The sequence below is a fragment of the Montipora foliosa genome, chromosome 9 (assembly GCF_036669935.1).
Source record: "Montipora foliosa isolate CH-2021 chromosome 9, ASM3666993v2, whole genome shotgun sequence".
NCBI classification, from domain to species: Eukaryota; Metazoa; Cnidaria; class Anthozoa; order Scleractinia; family Acroporidae; genus Montipora; species Montipora foliosa.
In genome coordinates, this window is record NC_090877.1 from 45,982,396 (window position 1) to 46,009,552 (window position 27,157).

General features: G+C 39.6%; 1 protein-coding gene across 2 annotated transcripts; it reads left to right on the top strand.

Annotated features, from left to right (window-relative positions):
* The first annotated feature begins 27 nt into the window (after positions 1-27).
* On the top strand, positions 28-26,297 carry LOC137972183 (cytosolic non-specific dipeptidase-like). Of its 2 annotated transcripts, none has more exons than XM_068819033.1 (17): positions 28-107; positions 215-233; positions 840-950; positions 2,499-2,621; positions 2,786-2,827; positions 7,138-7,218; positions 7,855-7,929; positions 9,541-9,621; positions 11,103-11,176; positions 11,929-12,003; positions 12,183-12,327; positions 13,077-13,176; positions 16,425-16,477; positions 17,938-18,056; positions 21,292-21,377; positions 23,273-23,439; positions 24,892-26,297. In XM_068819033.1, exons 1-17 carry the CDS (start codon positions 70-72, stop codon positions 24,934-24,936), a joined length of 1,434 nt encoding a protein of 477 aa, XP_068675134.1. In that variant the 5' UTR covers positions 28-69; the 3' UTR covers positions 24,937-26,297. The 2 variants fall into 2 exon arrangements, with proteins under 2 accessions (XP_068675134.1, XP_068675133.1); XM_068819032.1 differs by lacking the exons at positions 21,292-21,377; positions 23,273-23,439; positions 24,892-26,297 and adding exons at positions 18,865-18,950; positions 19,082-19,248; positions 20,275-20,587.
* Positions 26,298-27,157: the final 860 nt, after the last annotated feature.

Sequence of the window (27,157 nt, forward strand, 5' to 3'; positions counted from 1 at the left end):
CCAGTGGGGGAGGGCTAGGGAAGGAACTGTCAAGTCACACGACCTATTATCACTTTCACATTTTGAGAGATGGCTTCCGTATCTTCCAACCTGCAAGCAGTTTTCTCGTAAGTTTTAAACGATAGTTGGTGCCTACTTCAGTAATTTTAAGTCGTAACGATCGTAGTCCTGCTTTTGCGTTTCACCCCAGTTTATTTTTTTTCCTGTCTTACAGGTACATTGACAAGCATCAGGTAATATAAAGCTTAATTGATTCTCCGTCGAGGATTTTGAAATAGTCTTTCAAGTAACTTGTTGTATTTCATTTTGAAGAATTCCGATAAATTGACCAATAAATAGATGTTAAATTCAATGGTGAATGTACGTTCAAAGACCTCTAGAGACGTCGACTCTGCTATACATTTAAATTGAGAGCCTATGCTGGAAAACGACAAATAGGGGGTTATATAATTGCCCCAGCTTGACTTGATTTATTGATGGTTCCGGCAAGGGGAGCTTTGTATCTGACGTTAGTAAATTTCCACCGGACGTTATAGGGATCCCTCTCACTCAAATTTTGTATGGTTTTAAAGCCTTTTCTTTTGCAAAATTGTAAATCCATTGAATTATTGTTACAAGATTGAAATAACTTCCTTCATCTGAAGGCCCCACCCACATAAGAGAGAGAGGGGAGGGGAGGAGGGGGGAGGGGGGTGGGTTAGCATCAGTATACATTGAAATTCACCTTGATAAATAATTATTGCTTCTTGACTATTTGATATCCCCCTGTAATGAAGGTCCATAAACTCCAAAATTTCACCAAAATAATATATAAAGCATAATCATTTTTTTTCTTTTAGGATGTTTTCGTAGAAAGACTCAGTGAAGCTGTGGCTATCAAGAGTGTCTCAGCTTGGAGGGAACAAAAATATAGAGATGAAATTGTGAAGATGGTTAAGAAAATCAAAGATGTAAGTTACTTTGTCACCCATCCCAGGACATGACTTTGAACACTTTCCTCTTAATCAACAAAAATAGGCATGCATTGCGTACATGTGGTAGTGGAGTGACTTGACACAATGCTTTATTCCATGACTGTCAACTGAGCTACATTTTGTTTTCCAGGAGATTCAAGTTGCATAATGTCAGTAGGCCTAATAGTACACAACATTGTTTTGGTATACATTGTAAATCATTATAGTGCCATATGGTAGTTATCTTACGAAAAAATAGCCCCGTGAAGAGATGTGGTTGCAGTAAAATACCAAACCCAGAGAGACTCAAAAAAATAAAAGGGAATCGAGTAACACTGGCATTGAGGCTGACAAGTTGATTATTTCTAAGCTCCCTTCACAGTGTTCGACACTTACTTTCTTACTAATTTGTCCTTTGGGCAACCAGTTTTCTTTTTTTAGTTGCACATGGCTTTATTTTTATTTATTTGCCACATGCGACTCTGCAGCATTTTGCTTTGCAGTGTTCTAATATAAGGTGAGGGTCTTGGAGTTGCAGGTTGCGTGCTGACGCATATTTTAGGGCGGTATCGCTCTCAGGATCAGTAATATTGAGCAACCAGTTTCAGTTTGGTTGTGAAGATTAACATTACTTAGTTCCCCAAAGAAACCTGTACATGTACATCTTATTTGTATCAGAATCAATATAATCAATAATATATTATCATAATGGTGTGCCATGATTGCAAAAATAACTGATTGTTTGGAAGGCAGTTGCAAGGTACATGTACAATGTAGTTCTGTAACGAACTTGAAACCAGGGTTCTGGGTTGATCATTCTTACCACAGGATGCCGGAGTTGTTCTGCATACAGCTTCTCATGATCAACTGCACTGGTCTGCCTCCTGCCAGCTGGCCATGGGATTCTAAGGATTTGTTGTTTCACTTGCTCTCCCCCTTTGGTAGAGTTGTCCTTTGACTATAATTTATTAGTATAAATATACAGGTGATTAAACAAAATCGCGCGCTCTCATTGGCTCACTATCTATCTAAGTGAAGATGATTTCGCATTGAAATGTTTTTTTTTCTCTCTTTTCTGAAATAATCACCTGTGTATTTATACTAAAACAATTATTCGCCTCAGGCTCAGTGATTATCGGTGCATGAATATTCACCTTGACTTCGTCTCGGTGAATATTCACCGATAATCACTTCTCCTTCGGCGAATAATTGTCAATTAATACAAATACTACTGCAGTGTTCTCCTTCTCTAAATATTGTATCTATCACATTAAAGTGTGATGTACATGTATAACAACAACAACAACAACAACAACACTTTATTCACTCTTGTACAAGCTTAAATATATATATAAATATGAAAGAAAAATAAACTAGAATAGTGTACAAATATTGAGTCTGGAGGCTAATTAACTGAGTAGTTTTCGAGTTAGCCCCCAGTAGTAGACTAAAAAAGTATACATGTAGTAATATTGTTGTTAGATAAGTATAAACAGAGCTTCAGGACCAAAAATTAATGTTCTTTGCATAATGTCATTCTGACAGGCAATCATTCAACTTGGAGGAGAGGTGGAACTTGTTGATCTTGGACTGCAGAAAGACACTAATGACCTTCAGCTTCCTCCTGTTTTGCTAGGAATACTTGGAAAGGATCCTGCCAAGAAAACAGTAAGTGAACACCACTACCAAGTGAGCACTTTACTGTAAGGGTATCATACATGTAATCTATCCTCTGAAAAAAATACTCTGTTTGGTTTTAAAATTTTACTAATAATTGCATTTTAAGATCAGCTGAATCTTATTTCATTTTTCATTTATTTTGAAATTTGCAGTTGTGTATTTATGGACATCTTGATGTTCAACCAGCAAATCTGGTAGGTGTATGAAGATTTTGTCATCCATAAATGCTTCAGTCATTAATTGCAATAAATTATTGTTTGTCCTTTTTATAGTTGTCTAGCTTTTGAGGCATTTGAATATATTAATTTTATTCTGACAATTCAAATTCCCCTTGAAAGCTTGACAACTAATTTATTAATCTTAGCTATCAACATTAGGGGACTGTGTTTCTACATGTATTTTTAATCCTATTGCTCCATAGGTTGTCAGTCAGTCAGTTTGTTTAATATGTCATCTTGGAAATTAATCTGCCAGTCTGTCATCAGGCAGCTGTCAGGCAGTCAGACAGACAGCCAACCAACCAGTCAGTCAGTCAGCTAGGCAGCCAGTTACCCAGTTATCCAGTTATCCAGTTATCCAGTCATCTAGTCAGTCAGACATACAGTCAGTCCTTCAGTCAGTCTGAGTTAAAAGTCAGTCAGCCAGTGATTTACTCATTACAATTACCGTAGTTAGTCAGTATATATGTGGGCTTTATTGTGACAGGTCAGTCGGTCATTGATTTCTCACCATTCAGGGAATTGGTCAGTTATAAGTTTAAGCTCTTAACTGGTGTTAATGAGCCCTATAAAGGGAGTACTTGGTTTCCTCACTTGTCCCTAGCATACTCCTCACTCTTGCAATCAATTAAGGCTTGCATGTCCAGTAGTCAAAAGCTCATTGTTTAGCTCAAAGTACTTTCACTTTTACAATATGTTAAAGTGGTTGCCAAAGCTTCCTGGACCAGTAATTTTCCACAACATCACACGATTCTCACTTATCTCGCCTTATGTAATAACCCCCCATACCATTAGTCAGTCACATTTCAGTTTTGCTCCTCAAGCAAGTGGCTTGACTTGCACTCTTTACCGTAGTTATTTGGTTATAAGGCACACTCGGTTATAAGACGCACCCCAAACTTAGCAATTTAATCAAGCTGAGTTCTCAAACTGAAAATTACGCGAAAATACTCGGTTATACTTGACGCACCAAAAAATTGAGGGTTATCAAAAGGATGTGATGAATTTGAGAACAATAATCCTTACACAACTGGCATGCGAACTCTTTTTGTTAACGTAAACAAAGTGAAAAAGTCACGCATTTAATGATATACGTAAAAACAAAAGCTACAAGTTGACACTAGAAATGATAAACATACAACGCATACACTTTTATTTGAACCTTCCGACTTGATAAATAGGCAGAGTTCAGACTTCAGACTTCAAGCGAAAGCAAACGGCGATAAACTCCCACCGAAAGTCATATTCAAAGGTGTTCGACAGATGAATACATGTATCAACACGCCACCAAGGATGCAAATTTCAGTGCACAAGAAAGGCTGGATGAACGAAGAAGGTATGTTTTACCGGTACATGTATCTCCACACTGTTTGTTCAGAGAAGAAACTTTTCATGCGAGCGACAAACACGATTCTCGGAATTCGGAACAAGGCTCGAACGATTGTATTGTTGTCATGGGTATCACGTTACTGAGCACATGCTTTTAAGCATGTATGCAAATTTGCATTTGTTTGCTTTTCTCTTGAAGTCGTTTAGTGTTCTAAAAAAGGTCTCTAAAAGCACTATTCTTTTTCTAAATTGACAACTAGTGTCCTTTTCTTGTGTTGTTTAAACTGCAAGTTCTTCTCAAATTGTGATCTTAAGATTTTGTTGCGCGAAAATACTTGGCTATAAGATGCACCCCAATTTTAGCACTAACTTGCCACCCAAAGACAGATTTTTCTTGAAAAAACTGTGCGCCTTATAATCAAATAACTACGGTAAGTTTGTATTTTTCCCACCCTCCCACCCAACTGGAAGCCTTAACTTGTCTTCTTTAATCGGTATGGCTGTGCTTTGTCTTGCAAACATTTTACGTTATGGTATTTCATCTAGTTTATTTTAGTTCGGTCATTTTGTCTCATAGTTCATTACATTATATTATTCCGCATGTTACCACTGTTTAACCCCCCCCCCCCCCCCCCCAAAAAAAAAATTAAATTAGCTTGATATAGAAACTCCTAGGTGTGTGTCCTCTTACATTTCTTACTTACTTATTGGTGACAGGGAAGTGCACCCTGGGCTGCACTTTACCCCACAGTATGTGGGACAGCCCTTCTTGGCAATAGGTCCGGATTGCTTACTCCAAGGTGGTACAACCCACCATCTGACCTATTCTCCTTCCAGAAACTAAGGGCACCCTTCTTCTGGCCCACCCTATGTTACATTCTATTGTAGGGTTGCCTCTAGAGACACCGCTACTCTAGGAGGTCCTCCTAGGGACACCGCTACCATAGACTCTGCCTTCCCTGCCACCCAAATTTTGCCAAAGTATTATAGTGATTAACATAATGTGATTAAATTAAAAAATAAATAGATAGTGTTCCTCCTTCACTAGTTTCACAAACCTTACAGGGGTGGGGGGGAGGAGTAATCATCATTACCCTCAGTTGTCGATGCCACTCTCCTGGGCATGTGAAAATCAATATTCCCTGCGGCTCTCCCCTTTTTATGTCACTGACCCTTAGGGACTCATTAACCAGTCATTTAATCAGTCAGCCTGTCTGTTGACTGCACATGATTCTCTTATACTATATACATGTACTGGTAAATGAATGTGTTTTGAAAGGTGGTTTCCAATCCCTTCTCACTTTTAGGGAAAATTTAATATAATTATAGCTTTAGCCAAGCCTAAAAGCGGACCTCCCTGGTTATTTATTCTTACTGCCTGTAGGGTTAAAATAAAAGGTTTCGAATTGTCCGCGTTTTGATGTTTCCTGTTGATTAAATCATTTTCTTTGCTTTCTTCTATAGAAAAATTCATTGCTTAACTAGTGAATTCTACGGTAAATTTTATGCTAAAAACTGATATCCCATGAATCACGAAGCGATGAGTACGATATCGGTTTCGGAGACTGTCACAAGAGCTCCTTAGATTATACCGTGGAGGTGACTTAATGGAAATTAACGAGGCTACATGTGTACTGTAGGTGCTAAACCTTTAAGAGCCTTGAATGTAATTAAAAGAATTAAAAAAAAAAAAAAACGCTTTTCAACTTTTTCTTTACGTCCAAAAGAGTACAGATGATTTTTATTTACTTCCAGTTGACAATAAAAAATCAGTTTTCATTCCTGAACAAAGTAAAAACCGATTAAACCACTTTTCGAAAATAAAAATGGTTTAGTGCCCAAGGAAAGAATTTGTGGAGTAAATTCTTGCACTAAGTATGGGCTATTACTGGTATTCTGTTTTGTCGTTGTCGTTCTCTTTCGCTCTTCTTATGTTTCTGTTATAGTCATTAGGTCCTCCAGGCATCATGTAACCTTATCAGAGCTTCTAAAGATATGCGAAAAATTGCAATACAGAGAAAAAAGCAGCTCTAAGCAAATTAAAATAAACACTCAGCTTTAAGTTTATATCCCTCCGATGCTTGAATTGAATAACTGCGCAGCCGCCAGTGTGGACCACAGCTATAATGATATGTCAAACTAGATTGAAACCAGGGAAAAATGTAGAAAGAAAGCATTTTCCAAACCGTTTGTATCCACCTGAACACATAAAGCATTGACTCTCTAAGAACTATAGTTGATGTAGTATGGCCGTGTAGCCACATCAATCCATAGAAAGCGCGCGAAAAATGAGGCCCTGTTTATGCTTAGGTTAGTTGACCTGAGTTGAGCCTGCAATCCAATTGAAAACCAGTACCTGGTGAGCAGTCAACTTCCAAAAAAAAACAGCTGACCTCGGTGAACTCTAAGCTTGAGCCGGTGATATGGTCACATGATACTGGTCAGCAGGTACCTTGTTTTGACAGGTGTCAATATTGATCGAAACATGGATGTCCAATATCAAAGATGTGTGCTGTAAACTAGTATGATACTGGTCACATTGGCATACATGGAGGGGTGGATGTACTTACGGCTAATTCAGAGCAGAAAATACCTTTATCCAGGCGATTTGCCATAAACTTGAAAAACGCTGGGCCAACTTTTTTCAAGATATTACCCACGGCAAATGCAATCCATTTCAATCTTCTTTTTCCTTTTGCTGTATTTCTTTTTTGTTCTTCAACAGTTTATGTGATTATTGCAATGTTTTATTCTACTTTAAATTTGAGCATTTTGGGAGTCATGAAATTTTATCTTTTTGTGTGACATACTGTAGCCCTTTAAGTGACTCAGTCAGTCATTTGTAATTTTAGTTGTGGACTTTGAAGAAGAGAGAGCAAAAGATGCAAAATTAAATGTAGTTTGTAAAGCAACGAAACTTGACAATGTATGATATTGTATTCTGTATTTATTTTTAGGATGATGGATGGAACACAGAGCCATTTGAGTTGAAAGAAATAGATGGCAAACTGTATGGAAGAGGATCAACTGATGATAAGGTGAAGAACAGGCTGGGGTTTCAATAAAAGCCAGTTACTGACAATTTACTGCCACCCTCAGGGCCTGTTGCCTCTTTTACGGTGTCTAATGCCAGGCAATTTTACTCATCAAGTAGGAACATCCTCGGGCACCTGATCATAGGAATCAATGGGTTAAAATTAAAAGTGTAAATAATATTATAAAGTTTACTGTATGACATTTGGCAAACAAATTAAACAAGGGAATCCCTTGTTTTAATTCGTTCGTTAATTCCTAACAATGGCATTATGGTATGTGATGCCAAAATGTCACGCAGTCAACTTTATTACACTAAATTTAAATTTTTAATCCATTGATTCCTCAGATGCCTAGGGATGTCCCTAGTGGATGAGTAAAATTGTCTGGCATTAGACGTAAAATCTGTTAAGTCTCGCTCAGATCAAATTTTGACTTCATGGCTGAAACATTCTGTGTCAGTTATTTACAAATTCAAGTCTTAGCATTACCGGTAATTTGGCATTATGGCAAGGCTGAAATGTTAAGCAACAAGCTATACTTTACATTTTTTTTTTTACATTCAATTTGGAGGTATATTGCCTGTAATTGCAGTAAAATCGCACTGTCTCATGGTACTTATTAAATACATATGTTGGCAGGGTCCAGTTTTGGCATGGCTGAATGCTATTGAAGCATACAAAGAGACTGGGAATGAGCTGCCTGTAAACCTCAAGGTAAGACAGCTAGGTATACACTTATGTCCAGAAATGCATGCCCAATTTTGACCTCCAGCACAAAGTGTCTAAGCATTTGCTACCTATTTCTAACATTAAAGTTAGCTACCTGGTAAAGGTTAATATTAAAAACTGAAAGATTTCCAGCATTTCAATTGGCTCACCGGACACAGGCTATCAGTTCATATACCTGCTATACCTACACCCTGTAATATGGTCAAGGAACACGTCAGCAATAAAGTGAACGGAAAACATTAATTTTTTTCCAGCTCTGAGAAAAAATGGTTGATGCTTTGGTCGACAATACTACCTCCGGGAATATCATGGAGTTTTTTATAAAACAATATTTAATATTCTACTCGGACTAGCTGGATATAAAATGATTATATAACCAACAAGGCGTGTTATCTATCACTTCATATCCAGCACGCCCTTGAGGAATGATAATAACATTATTGTTAAGTATTATTTTTGGGTCAGGGTAAATGCAGCAGTCTATTCTTACCTGAGGAGAAGCATTTTGGGGACACTTTGTGGTGTTAATTGTCTGTATTCTGAGACACAAGTGATGATGAAGGTATACATAGAAAAGAGAAAGGGGACAGTCACTTCGTGACGCTTATAAATCAAAATCTGCGTGCATCAGAAATTTGTGTATTTCTGGACATGGTATATATTATACTGGTGTACTTCATGCTAGTCCAGGTATTTAGTACAAACCATCATTAACTTTTGGCTTATTATTTTAAGAAAAAGCACAATGTTTTTCAGAAACATGTTTCAACAGAATTTTCTGTCAACTTCAGTTTGAATTACAAAGTACAGAGTTGAATAGTATGCGCAAAATGCTTATTATCTATAAGAACGAAACAAAACATGACAATGTAACGGTACATGTAAAATATTATATAAGAAAGTTTTAAATAGGTGTGATAAAGTTGACGTTGTGTTGTTTCTTACAATTATTGCAACTTATCTGCTACTATCCAGACGTTTTGGCTTATTATAATTGTTTAGAAGAGTACCATATATTTAATTTTGATATGGGCAAGAATAACGACGCATAATCAATGCAGCTGCTTGCAAGTCGAGGGTTCAAGTGGTATTTTAAAAAGACTTTTACACAGTAGGGTTGCTTTTTAGTTTACAGTGTACCTGTCAGACTCCACATTGTGTCCAGGTTTGATTCTTGCATGGACTCAGCATCATAATTATTCTTTGCATTGAGTTTGTTGGTTAAATTCTATATTAGTCTGCTCTGAAGCAGACTTGATTTCCAGTCTCCCAATCGGTACTTAGTACTGTAAACAGCACTTTTACCTACAGTACGGCCTGAAAGTATTGAGCCCTCGGGACGAGGCAATACCTCGTCTTTGCTGCGGGTAGTGGTCGCGTGCCACCGAGCTATGGAAATTTTTTTCCCTCGGTAAAACCGAGGTGCAATTTGCCGCGGGCAATTTGCCGCGAGAGAAAAGACGAGGCTTGCCACGGGAAAGAACAATGATCTGTTGCTCTTGTGATATAAGCGGAAGACTGTATAGCTGTATAGGCATGAGACTTGGATATTGTGATTGATCATTATGATAGTTATAGCTGATTTCTGTTCATCAGTTTGTGTTTGAAGGGATGGAAGAATCTGGAAGTGAAGGACTAGATGACTTAATCTTTGAAAGAAAAGATACTTTCTTTAAGGTTTGTAGTAGAAGTTAGTGTCCTGAATACCAAGGCCATGACAAAGGTCCAAGTAATAGTTTTAAATCAGCTGATTTTACTGGTAATGATCATTATTTTGTTGAGTTGTTGTTATCTAATAGACCGAATGCATAAATGGCGGCCAAAAAAATTTTCTTTTGTTTATGTGCTAATTAGACTCACTAGCCTCACTCTCAAGCAACATTAATTTGTATTTTGTCCATGCAAACGAGGCTAGTGAGGCTAATTAGCACATAAACAAAAGAATATTTTTTTGGCCATCATTTATGCATTCGGTCTGTAGTATGTTGCATTGGTTCAAGTTCTAAACTTGCAAGGCAAAGGGTCATGAAGTAAACTCAAACACTATTCTTTCTTTGCTAAAACTGAATGAGCAATAGGTACAGTAGCTTTATATTGAGTAGAGCATCTGATTGGTGTTGGGAGGATGTAGGTACATGTTATTGACTCCTGCCTTGGAGTCTGATTTCTCAGTTGTCACACACATTTCACTACAGTTTACATCAATAGTTGGATTGGAAACTTGAAAGCAGGGTGTGCAGACCAGTGGGACAATATTTAATATTATCATTATTAAACAACATCGTCACTCTTTGGAGGTTGGGTGCCCAAAACATCCTGGAGCTTCCACTATTGGCAGCCAGCTCCAAGATGGAGACTGCACCGATGGCTGGCAAAACCTGACAACCCAGCCATGAGCCCCCACGCCCCCGAGAAGAATGGGCACCCGTCACACTGATACACAGTGGAAAGAAGAGGATGGGGAGGGAGGGAACAAAAAACCGCTAAACGCTCCACACACAATGCTCCTACTTCCCGCCACACTGATAAATAAGCGATACAGCCCAAAGCACGAGGTATTCCACGCATGCGCCAGTATACTACAACCACTGACCAATTGGCTGCAGTCGCTCCTAGTTGTTTACTTGGTTAAACTTCGTTTAACCTCATTATTATTTGTGTATGTAGAATCTACTGTAGATAAATAACCTACTTGTAGCTCCCAGGAATTCCAGACTTATAGCCTAAGGGTAGAGCATCCAAATGTTGCTACACAGGTCGTACATGTAGGATTGAAATCTTACCCTGGACTCTGAGTTTAATTTCCATGGTCTTTTTGTGTGCTGCCAGGCAACTAGCTCATCATCCTAAATTGTGAGTGAACATTAAATTTTACAAAACTATAAATAATTAAATATTATTGCTTGGTTTGTACATTTTGCTGATAGGATATAAAGTAATTCAACTGTGAAGTTTGAAGAACAGTCACCATCAGTCGGAGATAGAATTGGCAATGCGCTTACTTACACCTGTACATCTCAAGCAGCTCTTAGTAGTATCTGCATAAAATTTAATTTGTATGTCTTTTCTGCTAAAGTATCCAGTAGGTGTTTTTAAATATTGAGCTATGTAATATTCCAGACAAGTGCTGAATACCTGAACTTGATTTTTTTACCCAGTCTGTGGATTATGTCTGCATATCAGACAACTATTGGTTGGGGAAAAATAAGCCCTGCATCACCTATGGCTTAAGGTGAGAGTGGATTCCAGTTTTACGCAGATGCCTTGTGTTGGCCTGTTTCACAGGATGTTAGTATGTATGGTGATGTGATGTTGTTGATGATGATGATGAGGAGGAGGAGGAGGAGGAGGACAGCGCTGATGATGATAAAGACTATAGCCTGGTTTACACTACAGAAAGTTTTTTGGCATTTTGTTTACACTACAACATTTTTACCGTACGTACCAAAAATACCGTACCAAAATTTTTGGGCCCACGTAACACATCTCTTGGAGACATGCGCAGTTCAATTTAATCAAGAACGTCTACGTGATTTTGGTGGAGAATGAGCCGCCATCCTGAAATGTACGTCAAAAAACCACTAGCCTATATGAATTAAGGCTCAAACTTTGCCAGTTAAAGTTCTACTTGTTCTATCCAAACCGTGCCGATTTCCCCAGCACCCGTACCATTTTCAACCGTGCTTGGACTACCTCGCCGAAGGTCCCAGCACGGGTAAAAATTTTGGCTCGGCACCGCTGAAATTTGGTACGGACAGGCTGTTTACACTGCAAATTTTATCCGGGCTGAACCTTTTTTTTTGCACCCGTGCCAATTTCACCCAAGCCATCCCAAAAATTTTCTGTAGTGTAAACCGGGCTTATGTCACTGACAACAAAAGGACCATTCATGATTTTTTTCAGGAAACAAGGAAACAGATCTCAGTTATGATTGGTATTGGTTGTATAAATATTAATTCAGAGTGTTCCCTTTTTTATTCATAGAGGTATCTGCTACTTCTTTGTTGAAGTGACCTGTGCATCAAAGGATTTACACTCAGGAGTTTTTGGTGGCACTGTGTAAGTGACCCTATTGGAATACTGACAGTGTAACTGGGCATTTGTTTGAAAATAGTATAAGACAAAGGCAAAGGTGATATTATTGATTTCTGTTTTGACATTAATAATTGTCAAAACAGAAGTCAATAATATTCACCTTGGCCTTTGTCTTATCAATTCCTTTCTCTTATCCCATGCAGACATGAAGCCATGTCAGATCTCATTTTCCTTATGGACCAGTTGGTAGACTTGAAGGGAAACATCTTGGTTCCAGGTATAAATGATGACGTAGCTCCTTTAACGGAAGACGAGAAGGCAACATACACAGATATTGATTTTGACAAGGTAAACTTACTACAATGATGCCCATTTAATGTATGGTGATGACCTCACGGTGGCCTCGTTTTTGTCACCCATCCCCGCAAATGTGGTCTTTTGTGTCAGTTAAATAACGTGGAGGATGATCACGTGAGTTAATAAGCTTGAATTTGGTTTAATTCGATGCCATGGATGCACTAAAACTCCATCTGACCCTTCCATCGCTTTATACAGACTGTTTATTGTCCTCACCTTGAAGATACTGATGCATTCGAAAGTAAAAACGTTGGTTTAAGATCATACAAAAAAACTGAGGGAATGAATTAAATTCAGTTGGCCTCGTTTGGGTGTTTGCCACGGATCTACATTTAAGTCTAAGTTCTGATTTGAATGCGGTTAGTCTCCAAGTGATTGTGATGGGTATATCTATCACAATACTGTTGCATATAAATTATTAAGGAACTTTTTTGCAATGTGCTTTGTTTGTTCAGTGGATTTTGGTGTTATATTAGTGTGAAGCAAAAATCGTGGGTTTGAGTCTTGCATTCTTCTGAATATTTTCTACATTTTCAAAATTAGAAGGGAGTTCACTGTACTTAATGTAATTTCACACCAGAGGGAATGACGGTTTTTGTGAATGGAGTTTACGTGATCAGCTAACAGATTAAGAGGGCTAAGTACGGTTGACACTTAAGGAAAGTTCGTTATAATTATCATTCATTAAACCCTTGATGCGTGAAAGGGTTGATAACTCGGTTTACACTGTTTTCTTTTAGGAAGAATATCGTGCCGATATAGGCCATAACAAACTTATCCACGATACGAAAGAGGAAGTCCTGATGCATCGCTGGCGCTACCCCAGTCTCTCTCTTCACGGTATGAAATTTATATAGTGTTGTACTGTACTATTTACACATAACGCTGTTTGGGGAGTGCGTGTCATACGAGCAAACGAATCCCTGTTTTCGTGAAAGACTGGGCTTTACGCCACGTGAAGCCGTACCCACACCTCCGAGGAAAAAAGGCACAGTCTCCTCCCAGGAAAACGTTTGTGTTTCTAAGGAAACAAAATGTAAAGAATGACGTCAGCAAATATTTCCCTATACATACATACCGAGTTCGAGGTCCGTATTGTAAGCATTGATTTCAATGAATCAACGGGGGAAAACGTGAATCGGTAACTTACATTACTGACAGATAGAACGAGGTTAATAAGACATTTATCATTTCTCCGAGGTAATCAGGCTCGCTGGAAACGATAGTACTTGAAGTCGAGCGTAGTGTTCTACTGCCACAAATCTACGTGTCGCAACACTCGGCAAAGTCCCTTTGACTCATGGCTGTTTTTGCTTTCGCGGCCTCATACACCTTATTCCAAAATGGGCGCCATTTTAGTATTCTTTTGCTTGCTTGCAAATTAGGTCTTGTTGCCTCGTTCTTAAAGTTAAATTCAAAAAGAGTATTTACGAGGTTTGCAGACTAAAGAATAATTACATGTTGGCCATTTTGGAATAAGGTGTATTCACCGTAAGTCTTTTTGAGACGTCATTGCCAAGCTGGACACATTTTCCTGGAGAATTTAGGCCAGACCACAACACCTGAAACACCGTTCCCTGGTCTTATCGAATAGTCTGTGGGATCTTAAACGTCCCACAGAGGGTTTTGAACAAGCCGATGTGAGACGGGGCTTACGGTTTATAGTCCTTACCCAAGAAGACTTAAAAGTCTAACCATTTGCGGATATAATTACTGAGGCAGTACTTCCTCCTCAGTTATTTACAGGCAGTCTGATGCTCAAGCAATTACCCCTTATTACGGAAAAAAATCTTTTGTTGAATGACTACTATAAATACCAGAATGCAATGTTTCAGTCGTAGTAACTCAACAAAAGAATTATGATGCGTTACGTTATGAGGGGAACTGTCTATTAAGCCAACGGGCCGGCGGTTAATAAAGTAGCTTAGTTTACGAAATAGCAACATGAAAATGAGGCTTATAAAGTAGCTTAGTTCAGGTGAAGTCATGGGCATGCGTCAAAATCTAAATAAACGAATAAATCTTAGTGGCTATTTGAAATAGTTGCTTGCAAGATTCAAAACGTTTCGCAAGTTTATTTTACCTGCACATCGTTAAAAACTTGCTGGAAAATGTTGCATCGAAATTTGAAATTTAGCAAAGAAATCCACTGGCCTTGGAAGTTATTGAAGCAAGCAGGAGATGGAATAATTTCATCAGTGGTCAGCCTATTCCAACTCTGCATAACACGCAAAACAGTATTTAGCAACTGGAAAACAGCAAGGCTCACTCCTGTCAGTCTGTGTTCAAGAAAGACGATGAAACGGAACGTGGCAACTACAGACCAATTTCAGTTGTTTATTCTAAGCAACTTGCTTGAAGATCTTCTTTTTTTTTTTTTCACTTACATCCAAGCAAGATCTTAGAATCCGTGGTAAATGATAATGATACGATCACGCGTCACGTTTATACAGAAAAATGATCTGGTAGCGGCTAATCAATGGGCATACGGGCGTCGACATTCAACGGAACTACTATTAACACACCTCACGGAAACATGGCGAACAGCACTCGACTCGGGATCCGCGGTAGCAGTAGCTTTCGTAGATTTCAAAAACGCGTTTAACAGTGTTTTCCACCCTATTCTGTTCAGGAAATTGGAGGGAGGCTTTTGTGTAGCGGTCCCACTCCTCCATTGGATTGAAAACTATCTAAAGGGAAGGAGACAATTCACTATTGTAAACGGTGCGAAGTCGGACGTGCTACCGGTCCAATGTGGTATCCCTCAAGGAGATGTCTTAGGACTAACCCTAGCTTTTCTCCCTGTTTACGAACGACCTGCCATGTCATGTGAAGACTGGATCTGGCAACATGTTTGCCGACTAAATCACGGTTACTGGGAATGACAGTAGACGACAAGCTGACCTGGCTCCCATACGTACTTGAGCTCAAGAAATCATTTGCCAGTAAGTTAAGATTATTCAAGCAATCAAGATTTCTTCCCAGCAGCTTTCGCCTAGATCTCTATTTTAAAGTGATCCTGCCCTCATTGACCCATGGTCTCGTGTTATGAGGCTCGTGCATGCTGGAACAGCGAAATTCTTCAGTCTTTGGAACGGCTTCCTTTGCAGAGCAGCTACACGTATTTTTAACTTTCCTAATGACATGTAGTCAACCTGAATTCTTACTACAAATCTGCAATTTTGTCCCCATAGAGCGTACCACGAACGACTACCCGACCCCTTTGTCTGAACACATCGTATCGAAACGGACTGTAGGTTATGCGGCACGAGTACCCGATTCACTATCCACCCCGCGTTTCAGCACCCATCCTCGGAGACCTAGGGGCAGTCAGTCGAGACGAGACGAGAATCGGGACTGGCGTAAAGTTTTCAAGAATTGGTTAATTTCACTTGTTATAGAAGTCTCAAGCGGAAACTGAGATTAGATCAGACAATTTTAAGAATTTTACTCTTAAAGTGACATCTGCTTCCACGTGCACTTTTAGATCGGAAGATTTTGTTTACACATAACGTAACAGAACTTTAAAACATTTTAACCTCATTTAAATGTATATATCTTAGGTTTTAGACAAGTCGTAAATTCTCTTAAGTCCATTAGTACATTAGATCCTTAAACAAACGACCCCGAAAGCTTTTAGCTTTGAATATGATTGTTTTAAAATAAAGGATTTGATTACCGGATGGACGGACGGATGGATAGATTAAATCATATCGCGGGTATTATGTGAAAGAATAAACACCTCTATTTTGTCGGTGATCAATTTTTTAAGGTGTCAGTCTTACGTTCTCCACCACCAAATCAAATTTCATGAAATTAAATCAAATTAAAGGTTGGTTTTGATGAGAGGAGAAAACCGGAGTACCCGGAGAAAAACCTCTCAGAGCAGAGAAGAAAACTAACAAACTCAACCCTTGTATGACGTCAAAAGCACGTGACCCAGAGTTAAACGCGTCAATTTCATGAGCTTCTGGTGACGTTGAGCCCTGGAATCGAGTGCGTTCCTCATTCGTGGAAGACCAGTTCTTTCAGCTCACTCCTTCTGTGTTTTCTATCATTTAAATGTTGTTTTACTATTTATCTGTTAGGTATCGAAGGTGCGTTTTATGAAGCGGGTTCCAAAACGGTCATTCCCAAAAAGGTAAGCGCCTCGTGAGTCCACAACATTTTGACCAGTGATGACGAATATCTTTGTCGATAAGAGTACAGACAACGCTGAACCACTTTCGATTTGTTAAATAGGCGAGGAACCTCGCCCATATTCAGTATACAACATATCAAGGTGGAATAGGCTTGAAATAGCTCAAACTCGTATTTTGACGTGACGCCTTCGTCGCTGTTGCCGTCGTGGTTTCATAAGCTCCCTAATGTAGTATATCAGGTTGAAGTCTTCAGACTGAGATTTAGCTCTTATTAACTGAGCAGGAGGTCTGTATGGGAGAATCTTGACCGAGATCGTGAGTACAGACCGAACGCAGTGAGGTCTGTACACATGACCGAGGTCAAGATTCTCCCATACAGACTGACTAAGCTCGGTTAATATGATGGTTATTATATGGCAAACAAGGACAATTTAATTCGTTTAATGTAACTGGATGGTACTAACTGACATTTTGCTTGCGAACGGCGATGAGTGGCGATGAGCTGAACTTAATTCTGTCAAAGTTTGCTCGTCATCCTCTCTCTTGTCATCATGCTGTTTGGCACTTCCATAAATAAATATTGGTAGAAGAAAATAGTCAATATTCTTGCTTTTTAGTTTGCATCTTTTCACCGCAAAACATTACCGGGAAAATCTAGACCGCGGTCAATATCGATTTCAGCCAATCAAATTCGTGAACTTGGTAGTTCCCAGTCCTTGTGAGTCCTTGTGAGACAGAGCCATATAATAAATATCGTGCGAACGAGTGAGATATTGTTCTTGCCACGAGAACATAGAATTCATATCTTCGAGTAACGTGTAATTTTCTTTTATTGTATAGACAGGAGTGTTTACTCACCATTTTTCTTTCCTTACACCTAGTACAAACTTTATCGCAAATTCTTGCAGCTCGGCGGTAGGAATTTCTTCAATTTTCTCATTTCTTCTTCACTTGCAAGGAACTCCTTGAGTAATTTTAAGTTGTATGAAGTTTTATTCTTCATGTTAGCATTTTCTTGTTTCTCAGAGAAGGATTTTACGTCAGCTTCAGAGAACTTCACGCATCTATCGCTCGCCATTTTTCACTGACATTTTGCACAAACAACCATACAAAGGCGGGAAATGACGTCATCAATAGCCTCACTAGTGAGGATATGGAAAATTCGCCACTCGAGTCCCGGATGTAGTCTCGTATGAATTTTATGAGTGGTGTACTTTCCAGTAAAACACTTCTGTCTATATAATTAAGTGAATTATGAAATGCTCTGTCATTATTCAGTGTTGTTTTGTGGTTGATCGAGAACAAAAGTTATGACTAGCTTGTGCAAATGAGGCGAAAATTGTATAAAACTACTTTCTTGTTGGCTTCAAAGAATCCAAAAGGAGCCGTTTTTGATAGAAATTAGTTTTACTTCCTATAAAAATGGTAACCCATTTTCAGAAAAGCTTTTCAATTCAAGGTTATTGGCAAGTTCTCCATCCGTCTGGTGCCCGATATGACTCCCCAAACTGTGAAGGAAAAAGTCTGCCAATATCTTGAGGGACTTCACGTGAAAAGAGGCAGCCCAAATGATTTGAAGTGAGTAATGAATTGCCGACTGATAAAAGAAGCTTTGTTTTACATGCCCTTGAAGTCAGGCTGGCGTACTCGCTATCATCCGCCTCTCCAACCTTTGCAATCCATTGTGGGCTGGGTTTTATTCGATCTCATTCATGCGGGGGTACAGCTGGCTGTGGTGCTGTACTCCGAGATCATACATGGAGAAGCGCCTTCTACTTGCTTTCCCGTCCTCCATTTATCTTCCCTTACACGACTTTGTCGAGCTGCTCTTTTTATAACTCAGTCCTTGAGACTGCAAGACAGGGTGATTAGCAGCCGTGTCATGTTTGTACTTGTATTTTAGGGCTACGTCTTTACCTTAGACTTCCCCTCTTACGTAATCTTTAGCCTTTCAATTACATGTTTAGCGTAGGGGTTGGTGAACGTAAATTCTTTCGGAAAAGCCTCACAACTCTTCAAGCGACGGACATTACATTTTTTTCTCTTGGAGCCAAAACTGTCAGCGTGATGATGATGGTGATGATGATGACGATGATGCGTAAGAAATTACGAAGTTAATTTTTCGTTGTCCTCCGATTCATAGACGCTAAGAATCGTGTTTTCTTTTTCCGTTCGCCTATTTTCGTTGTTCCGCCTCCCGCGTCACCATTATTTGGGCACAAGGTTTGACTCGTCCAAGCAGTCCATAAGATTGGCGTAACTTGTATCAGGTGCGGTAGAAGCAAGCTTTACGAAATACCCATCCATACATGAAACGCTACTGAATTCTGACGATGTCCGTGACACGTTACATTTCTTTCAAAGACATTGCGTGACGCATTTCTAGGGTCGGCTTACATCACAGCGGTCCAGCCTGGGTCAGCGACATTAAAGACTTCAATTATCAAGCAGCCAAGAAAGCCTTGACGACGGGTAAGTGTCTGTTTCCTTAACGTGACAAAAACAACAACATTGCGTTACCGATACGATCCTCGATTATTCCGTTTTCTTATTTTGGTGTTACCTGTACTGTGAGTAACTCCTCCTCTCTTTGTTCAATTCAGTTTACGGAGTGGAACCAGACTTTACTCGTGATGGGTGTAGTATCCCTGTGACTCTTGCCTTACAAAATGCTCTTCAAAAGAATATCGTTCTCCTTCCAATCGGCGCATCTGACGATGGCGCTCACTCCCAGAATGAAAAGATGAACCGCATAAACTACATTCAAGGGGTATGTTGTACTTCATCATTTGCATTTGAAAGGCTTTTATTATCAGGATTGGCAAGATAAAACTAGGGCGGATTCAGATTAATTCTGCAGGAAGCAGTGCTGTAAATAGTATCGGAGTATCAATCCTGGACAAAAATCGTTGTCGTCCTTTCGAACAGGCTCAACAATACCCTCTCCCCCCTTCCCCACGTTTAAGAAACGACGACGGCTTTTCTCCGCCGAGGAGAAAAGCCCTGGGAACGAGTTTGCTCTCTCTCATACTTGACCTAGGAGTCAAAACTTTTTCCGAGTAGATTATTTATAGAATACTTCCCTTGGGAGCTTCAGCACGCCCAATGTTGTAAAAGCCAAATTGAAAACAGAGCTATCTCAACGTCAAGGGAAACATGATGCTTTTCGCGAGGAAAACCTGTTCCTAAAAATGAATTTACTCAGGAAAGGGTTGACTCAAGGAATTAGTGTAGATACAGGCCTCCCCTTGATGAGCTTTTGAGGAGACGTTTTCGTCGTCGACGTCGCCATCGTAGATCTTAAAGACCCTGTTGTCTATGAAGAAACGCAGATAACCGGGATATCCCTCTACTTTTTGGGGGTAGAGGAGTATCCGCGACAAGACGATTTACTCCACGGATATAATTTGTTCCGATATGTCGAAGGAAGTTAAGTGTCTGAAGTTTGACAAGAAAAATCCGGGATGGATTCAGGTTAATTCTGCAATTCTGTAAATAGCATTGGATTATGCTTGCCTATCTCCTTAGTCTCGGCGGAAAATTTCAACTTTATTTCCCGGGTCTCTTCTCTGCCTCCTTTTCGTCCACGACAAAGGAGGCAGAGAAGAGAGACCCAGGAAACGAAGTTGGAAAAGGTTTGACCTCAAGACAAGGGAAAAGGAAAATCCCGTGGGTTTATTCGATTTCCCTCCCTCTTTTCCCTGAGGAAGACTATTGAGAGCTGGGATAGCCGAGAGCTGTGTGGTGTCTATCACCAAACTTAAGTCACTGTTTTCATCTGGTTTGCTTTTTCTAGGCCAAAGCCCTTGCTGCGTACTTGAAAGAACTAAGTCATGTGAAGGAGTAACAGCAATTCAACGTCAAAAGAGAGAACAGTCCTGCCTGCGAGAACAATACCACCGTATTAGTGGTTTGCAACCAACCTCTAGTGACGGCGACAGAGATTTATTGCTGGTGTACAAATGCTTAATAACGAACAACAAGAACTTATGGATTGACAGATCGTTTTTATTGTCCTTGGGCAGTTCTATTGAAAAAATACGGGCTGCAAAGCACAGCGCGGCTCTCGAACTCTCTCCAGTACTTTTTTGCAATAAAATTTGAGTGACTTAATCGTGTTGTTTTGTGGCTGCGTTTTACTATTCAACCAGTGTACACACAACTGTGAAGAGGCCTGATCTGTGTAGACAGGGAAAGAAGGACTTAAATTTCGTTGTTCGAAATCAAAGCATGGTGATGTGTTGCTTTGAATGAAGTTTTAAAAACGGCACATACTTTGTCCGTTCATCACGTGTGACTCCGAATTAGAATCAGCTGGGACCGATCTTGCTTACGTCATTGTTTACTGTTTTTAACATTAACATGTGCAGCCCAGTGGTTAGAGCGCTTGCCTTGAGATCCGGGGATCCCGGTGAATACACCTTGTAGGTAATAAACAACAAAACGCGTGTTGAGAGTAAAAGGCCTAAACTCCCTTGCTGCATGCTAAATGGTCGTGTACACACTATGTATTCGTAATTTGCGATCGTCGGTGGGCTTGTTAAAGGCCGATTTAAACGGAAGCAAAGTTGTGCGGATGTCGTTCAAACGGTGCCAACATTTTGCAGCCAATTGAACACTTTGAATGACAGGAAATAAGAATAAGAAACCAGATTCTGTCCAGGTTTGTTCCACAAAAGTTATAAAACGAACTGTTTAAACGGCTTTAACTGCATCTTTCTGAACAAAAGGAATGTTGAATCGACGTTGACTGAAAGTTTAAATCAGTTTAAATTTGATTCAACTAATGAGTTTGTTTGCGTCTTTCTTTCAGGGTAACCATGGGTCATGGTGGCCGTCCATGGGTGAGCGACTACAACCACCCCAATTACCAGGCCGCAAAAGCTGCGCTAAATAAGGGTAAAACAATTTGTATTTCATTAGTAATTCATGAGACAGAAAGCCAACGGAAAGGCACTATTAGGGTCACGTGTAAATAGAGAGCTTTAGATTCTAGGACGACAACTACTACGAGTACGAGATTTTCTCATAGAGCAGCAATGAGCGCGCGCAAACCAGCGTCATGTTGGCGGGAAAAACGTGATACTGTCGTCATTTTACTACGAGGTTTTGCAACGAGTCAGCAACACGGTAGCAGTTTTGGCATTTTCGATCAGCAAAAAGGTCAGTTACCAGTAATAACTTGAAGCATAACTGAGCAACCTATACTGCTAACAAAGAGTAAGATTAATCGTCCGCGTTATAAATCTTCTAAGTATTTTCTGTAAAAACGGGCAGTCAAGTCTCGTACTCGTTCTCGTCCTCGTCCTCGTCCTAGAATCTAAGGATCCCTAATGACTGCGTTATGACTGGAATGGATACTCTAAAATTAGGTGAGACACTTTGTGACACGTTACGTGGCAATACCTGGCAACCTCAGTGTTAATCCCCTTTGAACAACAGTGTTTAGGCAGAGCATAATTGCTGGGTTTGGCACTGATCTCTAGTGATTAGGGTTAAGCGCTGACTCGAAATGGTTAGCTTCCATAAATTGCTCTGGTGACACTCTCTTTTCACAGATATTTTTAAAACGTAGTGAAACTTTAGTATGATCGTTTGGCACTTTATATACACAAAACTAATTGTCTCACTTTATTCTAGCCACAACCGGATAATCTGTCCCAAAATTAGCCTGAATTTCAACCGCCGCCTCCGTTCGTTGAGTCACCCGAGAAGAGAGGCCTCTCCCCCCGAGTGATTGCGAGCGGAGGAGGCGGCTTGGTGTGTCAACTGTCCAGAATAAAACTGGTGTGGGTTGTGTGGATGTGTAGAAAGAAAATTGAGAATTTTTTCATCGGGGGTTCGCGTCTTCTCCTAAGGGAGCTAACGCAAGAACGACGACGACTTTTACGAGAACGTTGTGTGAGAAGATTTTTCACGTTACGTCATCGCCGCCATGTCGGTGGACGAAAACAAAAGATCTCTCATTGGTTCTTTTTGTTCGAGCAACAGCAATTGTACATTGCAGCATTGTTATCTGCGTCTCTAGTGATTGGTTACAAACCACCTATTGAATAAAGGAGGTAGTTTCTAAAGAAACTGTGGTGCTGCGTCGGTGGGGAAGTAGTAAACAAAAATTCTGGTTTGATAATGTAAATTGGCCACCGTACAGAGATTATAACAGCTGGCGTCAGTTTCGAGCGTTAGCCTTTCGTCAGAACGAATCGAGAAAAAAAAAAAAAAAAGGATTCGCTCTGACGAAGGACTACCGCTCGAAACGTCAGCTTTTGTAATCTCTGTACAGTAGCCAATTTACATTATCAACTCCGTTGATAAAACCAGAATTTTTGTACACCTATTGAATAATTTAGCGATTACTTCAAGTCGTTTTGCAAGGAAAGTTTGCCGGTATATTCATTCCAGGTTTTCAATTTCCATGAACGGTGTGGATGTTTGAAGAAAATAGTTCAAAGTTTATCCTCCGGTGTTCACCTCCTCCAGATGATCTCAAATTCGGTCATTCCTCGTCGTTGTTAGGAAAATAAGCTTATCAAAATATGAATCGCACTTGAACCGCCCGTGCGGTGCGTCGAGGGCCGTTGTTTTTGCACATTATGCCAATTGTTTGGTGGCGTTCTCGTAGCGTTAATTCGGAGCAAATTACGAATTAACGATAATCGTTAATCAAGGCAGAGAATGGGTTGTTGAAATCAGTCATGAGAAGGACTTTTGGCATTGACTGACGTCCCGAATTGTGTTAATTTATGTTTTATAACTCACCTGCAGAACTTCTTTGCCTTCTTTTTCGTTTCCAGTATTTGGGACTGATCCCGACTTTACTCGTGAAGGAGGGAGTATTCCCGTGACCTTGACCCTGCAGGAGGCCACGCGGAAAAATGTCATGCTCCTACCGCTGGGCGCATGTGATGACGGCGCACATTCTCAAAACGAGAAGATGGATCGCAAAAATTACATAGAGGGAGTAAGTATCGCTGGAAATGGGAAGACACTTTATGACATCTGATACAACCAATATTATTCCTTCACGACTTTCGTCTTCTGGGCGACTATGTTTCTGTTGCAGACCAATAGCAAAGCGCGAGATTGACGATGAAAAAAGAATTTATGTCGAGTCTTGATTTGGGAAGTTTTAGAGGGGCGTGGGGGTTCGCGTATTGATGAGAGTACTCCCCTCCCACCGATGTGGCCTGGGTTCAATTCCCGGACCGGATAATACTTTTATATTATATTTTTTAGGTGTAAATTTTGATTGCATCTACAATAATACTTGTAGTCCCCCATGCCCCAGCCCTTTCCATTCTTGAAAATTGTAAGCGTAATCCTTTTTAGCGATAACATTTTGAATAAAGTTGTTGTTATTATTATTATTATTATTATTATTATTATTATTATTATTATTATTATTATTATTATTATTATTACTACGGTGGAATGTAATCGCTACCATAGTGGACTTGCTGAGTTAGTTGCTGCAAAGAAGGGCGAAAGTTATGCGACTACCATGTCATAGAACAGGGCAAGAGTGTCTTTTGCTCTGCTAAGATCAGCATTACTTTGCTTAAGAGACTCGCGAGCTCCGAGGAGAGTCCACTTAGAGCTGTCGGACATTGACTTAGATATCGAAAAAGGACGTGCAAATATTCGTTAAGGCACTGAGAATGCTATATCCGGGGAACTCTAGCCAAATCCAGGAACACTGAGCCAAGAAGTGGACTGTATATAGCTATTTAAAAGTAGAGTTTTTGGCATTTAAATGTGTAGAATATTTTGTACTATTATTATTTAATGTTTTTGACAAATGACAATAGGCAAGTTTATAAGGGTTGTAAAGAATGAGTGTATTTGTAAATCGTTTGTAAGTTAATATTTCCCTGACATATATATTGTCCTAAGAATTCTTAAAGTTGTAAATTTTTTGTAAGCCACTAATAAACGTTCTATTATTTAAAAAATTATTATTATTATTATTATTATTATTATTATTATTATTATTATTATTATTATTATTATTATTATACGTTTAAATTACAGGGCCCGGTTGTTCAAAAGCCGATTAACGCTAATCCCAGATTAAACTTTTAACCAAAGAGTTAATTCCTCTTCTCCCAAATGCTGTTCAAGGCTGATATTCGGCAAAACCTTACATTGGAAAAAGTCAATCTTGAACAACAAAAATAAGCAAAACAAACTTTCACCAAAAAATTGAAAACATGAAACAAAAGTTAACGCTAATCCTGGATTAAGTTAATCCTCTTTCGAACAACCGGTGCCCAGAGTTCTAACCTAATATTCATTGGTCCAATCTTCCAGCTTACCCTACCCTACCCGTGCAGTCCCCGTGACCGTTAGGTTGTTTAAGTTCGGTACAATTATTTATCATTTAGTTCTTTTATCTTTTTTTTTCTGTCGACAGACCAAGGTTTTGGCTGCTTACATGGACGAAGTGGCCACGATCTAATAAAAAGAAAAGACCTCCCGCTTTGGTCTACCACAGCAAGAACAATTTAGAATAGACTTGAGGATTATCCCATTGACAGCTTAATAACTGCACCTAAATTCAAATAGTTTGTGATACAGAAAAAAAGTTTCTGGTTATAACGAACACGTTTCGCGGTTTTCCCCTCGACATTTCTCTTGTATGCGTCGCTTTCAGTTAAACGTAAAGTTAACAGAAGTAGGTCAGATTCGTCCTTGCAAAGATCAGTAGTTGGAAGCAACCGCGGTCCATTTCTTCAATGTCATGAATCGCAACCGGACTCTTAAACAAACTTTATTTCAAAGTAGTAAGTTATTTGATGTCTTCACTCGTCCTTGCTAGTTAGTTTTGCTGACTTTCAGATGCATTAAAATCGGGATGTCGAAGGGAGAATGACTATGCGAAATAGGGTTAGCCAATCAACTTTTGCGAATCAGTTCAGACACTTCCTTGCAAACCTTCGCTGAGTTGTTAGTTAATTCCTTGTTTCGATGTCGATCAAATTCGCTTGCAAAAGATTCCATTTTCATTAAATATGTCGATTTTCATAAAATGTCGACTCCGCGTAGACTTGGGGGAATATTTTAGGAACGTGATTACGCACCTTTTGGCCTCGCTATATTCTCAACTTTCGAGGAAGATTTGCTTTTACAGTCCGAAAGCCTGCTGAATTTCTAGTCTTCGTGGAACGAGACATTGCGCGAGACGTCTGCGCGCGATCCACCCGATACGCGATTTTGGGCGTGCTTTCTTGTTATGTAATTTCCATCGCACATGGGACATCGAAGGAAAAAAAGGTCGTCCGCGATAGCTATCTTGAGTTTGTGCGGATTTCAAATATATTGATATGGCAGTATTTTATACCGCGGAAGCCTTAATTAACAGATCTCTTCCGTGCTCTGTCTATTTTCTCCTAAAAGTTTGTTTCGAAATTTTTTGGGATATATTATTACAATCGAAAACTGAGCAGATACTTTCGACATGCAGATGAAAAACGACCGACTATCTGATAAACTAATCCCAACGAATCCGGATTTAAGCAATGTTGGTTTAGCCATAGCTTGTCTTTGGTTTGGCGCGCTTTAGGAATGCAACTTACGAGAAGAATTTGAAGAGGGGAACTTTGAAGTAGCAAGGAACTCACGTATAAGGGCTGTCATCATGAAACCTTAAAATGATATTAGCTGGAAGATAAACATTTTAGATTTGATCCTATCTCACATACCACAGAAGCGATCTTCGTAACTGCACGGCTAAAATTTACGTTTTTCATAAAATCAGTTCATATGCATTTCGTGCCTGTTATTTGCATTAAAGGAGCAATATATCGTTTGAAAAAAGAAGTACGTTAGCATAAGAGATCAGAGAGCTAATGGTTTAAAACATTGCAAAATTAAGACTTGGCTACAAGATTGTGGAGATACTTGTGTTGATCAAGCCAATTTTAGTTTTTAAGTGACCATCACAAGATTGGTATCAGATACTTCCAGAATCGGATGGAAAAAGAAAGGAAGCTTCATGTTGGAAGCAATGTGGCAATGACAAAAGAAAATATTTGTCACGGTATGAAAAAAAGCAAGAGGGCGAATTTTTTGCTCATGATATTAATTTGGGAGAACCGTAGTTTAAGAATGCTACAAATGGAAGAGGGTGTTGGATCGCAAAAAACAAAACATGTTTCGGTTTGACAAAGGTGTCAATTTTTACCCACCCCCTCACCGAGTTGATATGACTGGTCTGTGGAAGGAAGAGCGAAAGAGCAAACGGAAGCAGTGTTGATGAACGCCAGGTTCCATCGACGATGTTACTTTGAAAAAGATCGTGCTCTGTGTGCTTGAACCTTAATTTAATCTCTTAATTGATATTGAAGGACAGAATGACGTTCACCTTTGGCTTGCAACGAATTCGACCAAATCTGCGAAAACTCGTTCTATTTCCATCATTCCCCCAGATTTTGCTGGAAGCGGAGATTCTTTCAGATAGCACCTCGAGGAGGTCCGGAGCCAGGACAATTGCTAAATTCGGACTTTCGGCTGTGCGTTCTCAGAAATTTCAAACATTAGCTCCCGGTAATTGCATGATTAGGCTTTGACCACCCATTCTTTTTTCCGTGCTTCGTTACGGTAGCTGAGCTGACACAATCTCCCAGGGCGGGTTTAGGGGATGGGCGAGCCCCCCTCCTTTCTCTGTATTTTAAAAACTT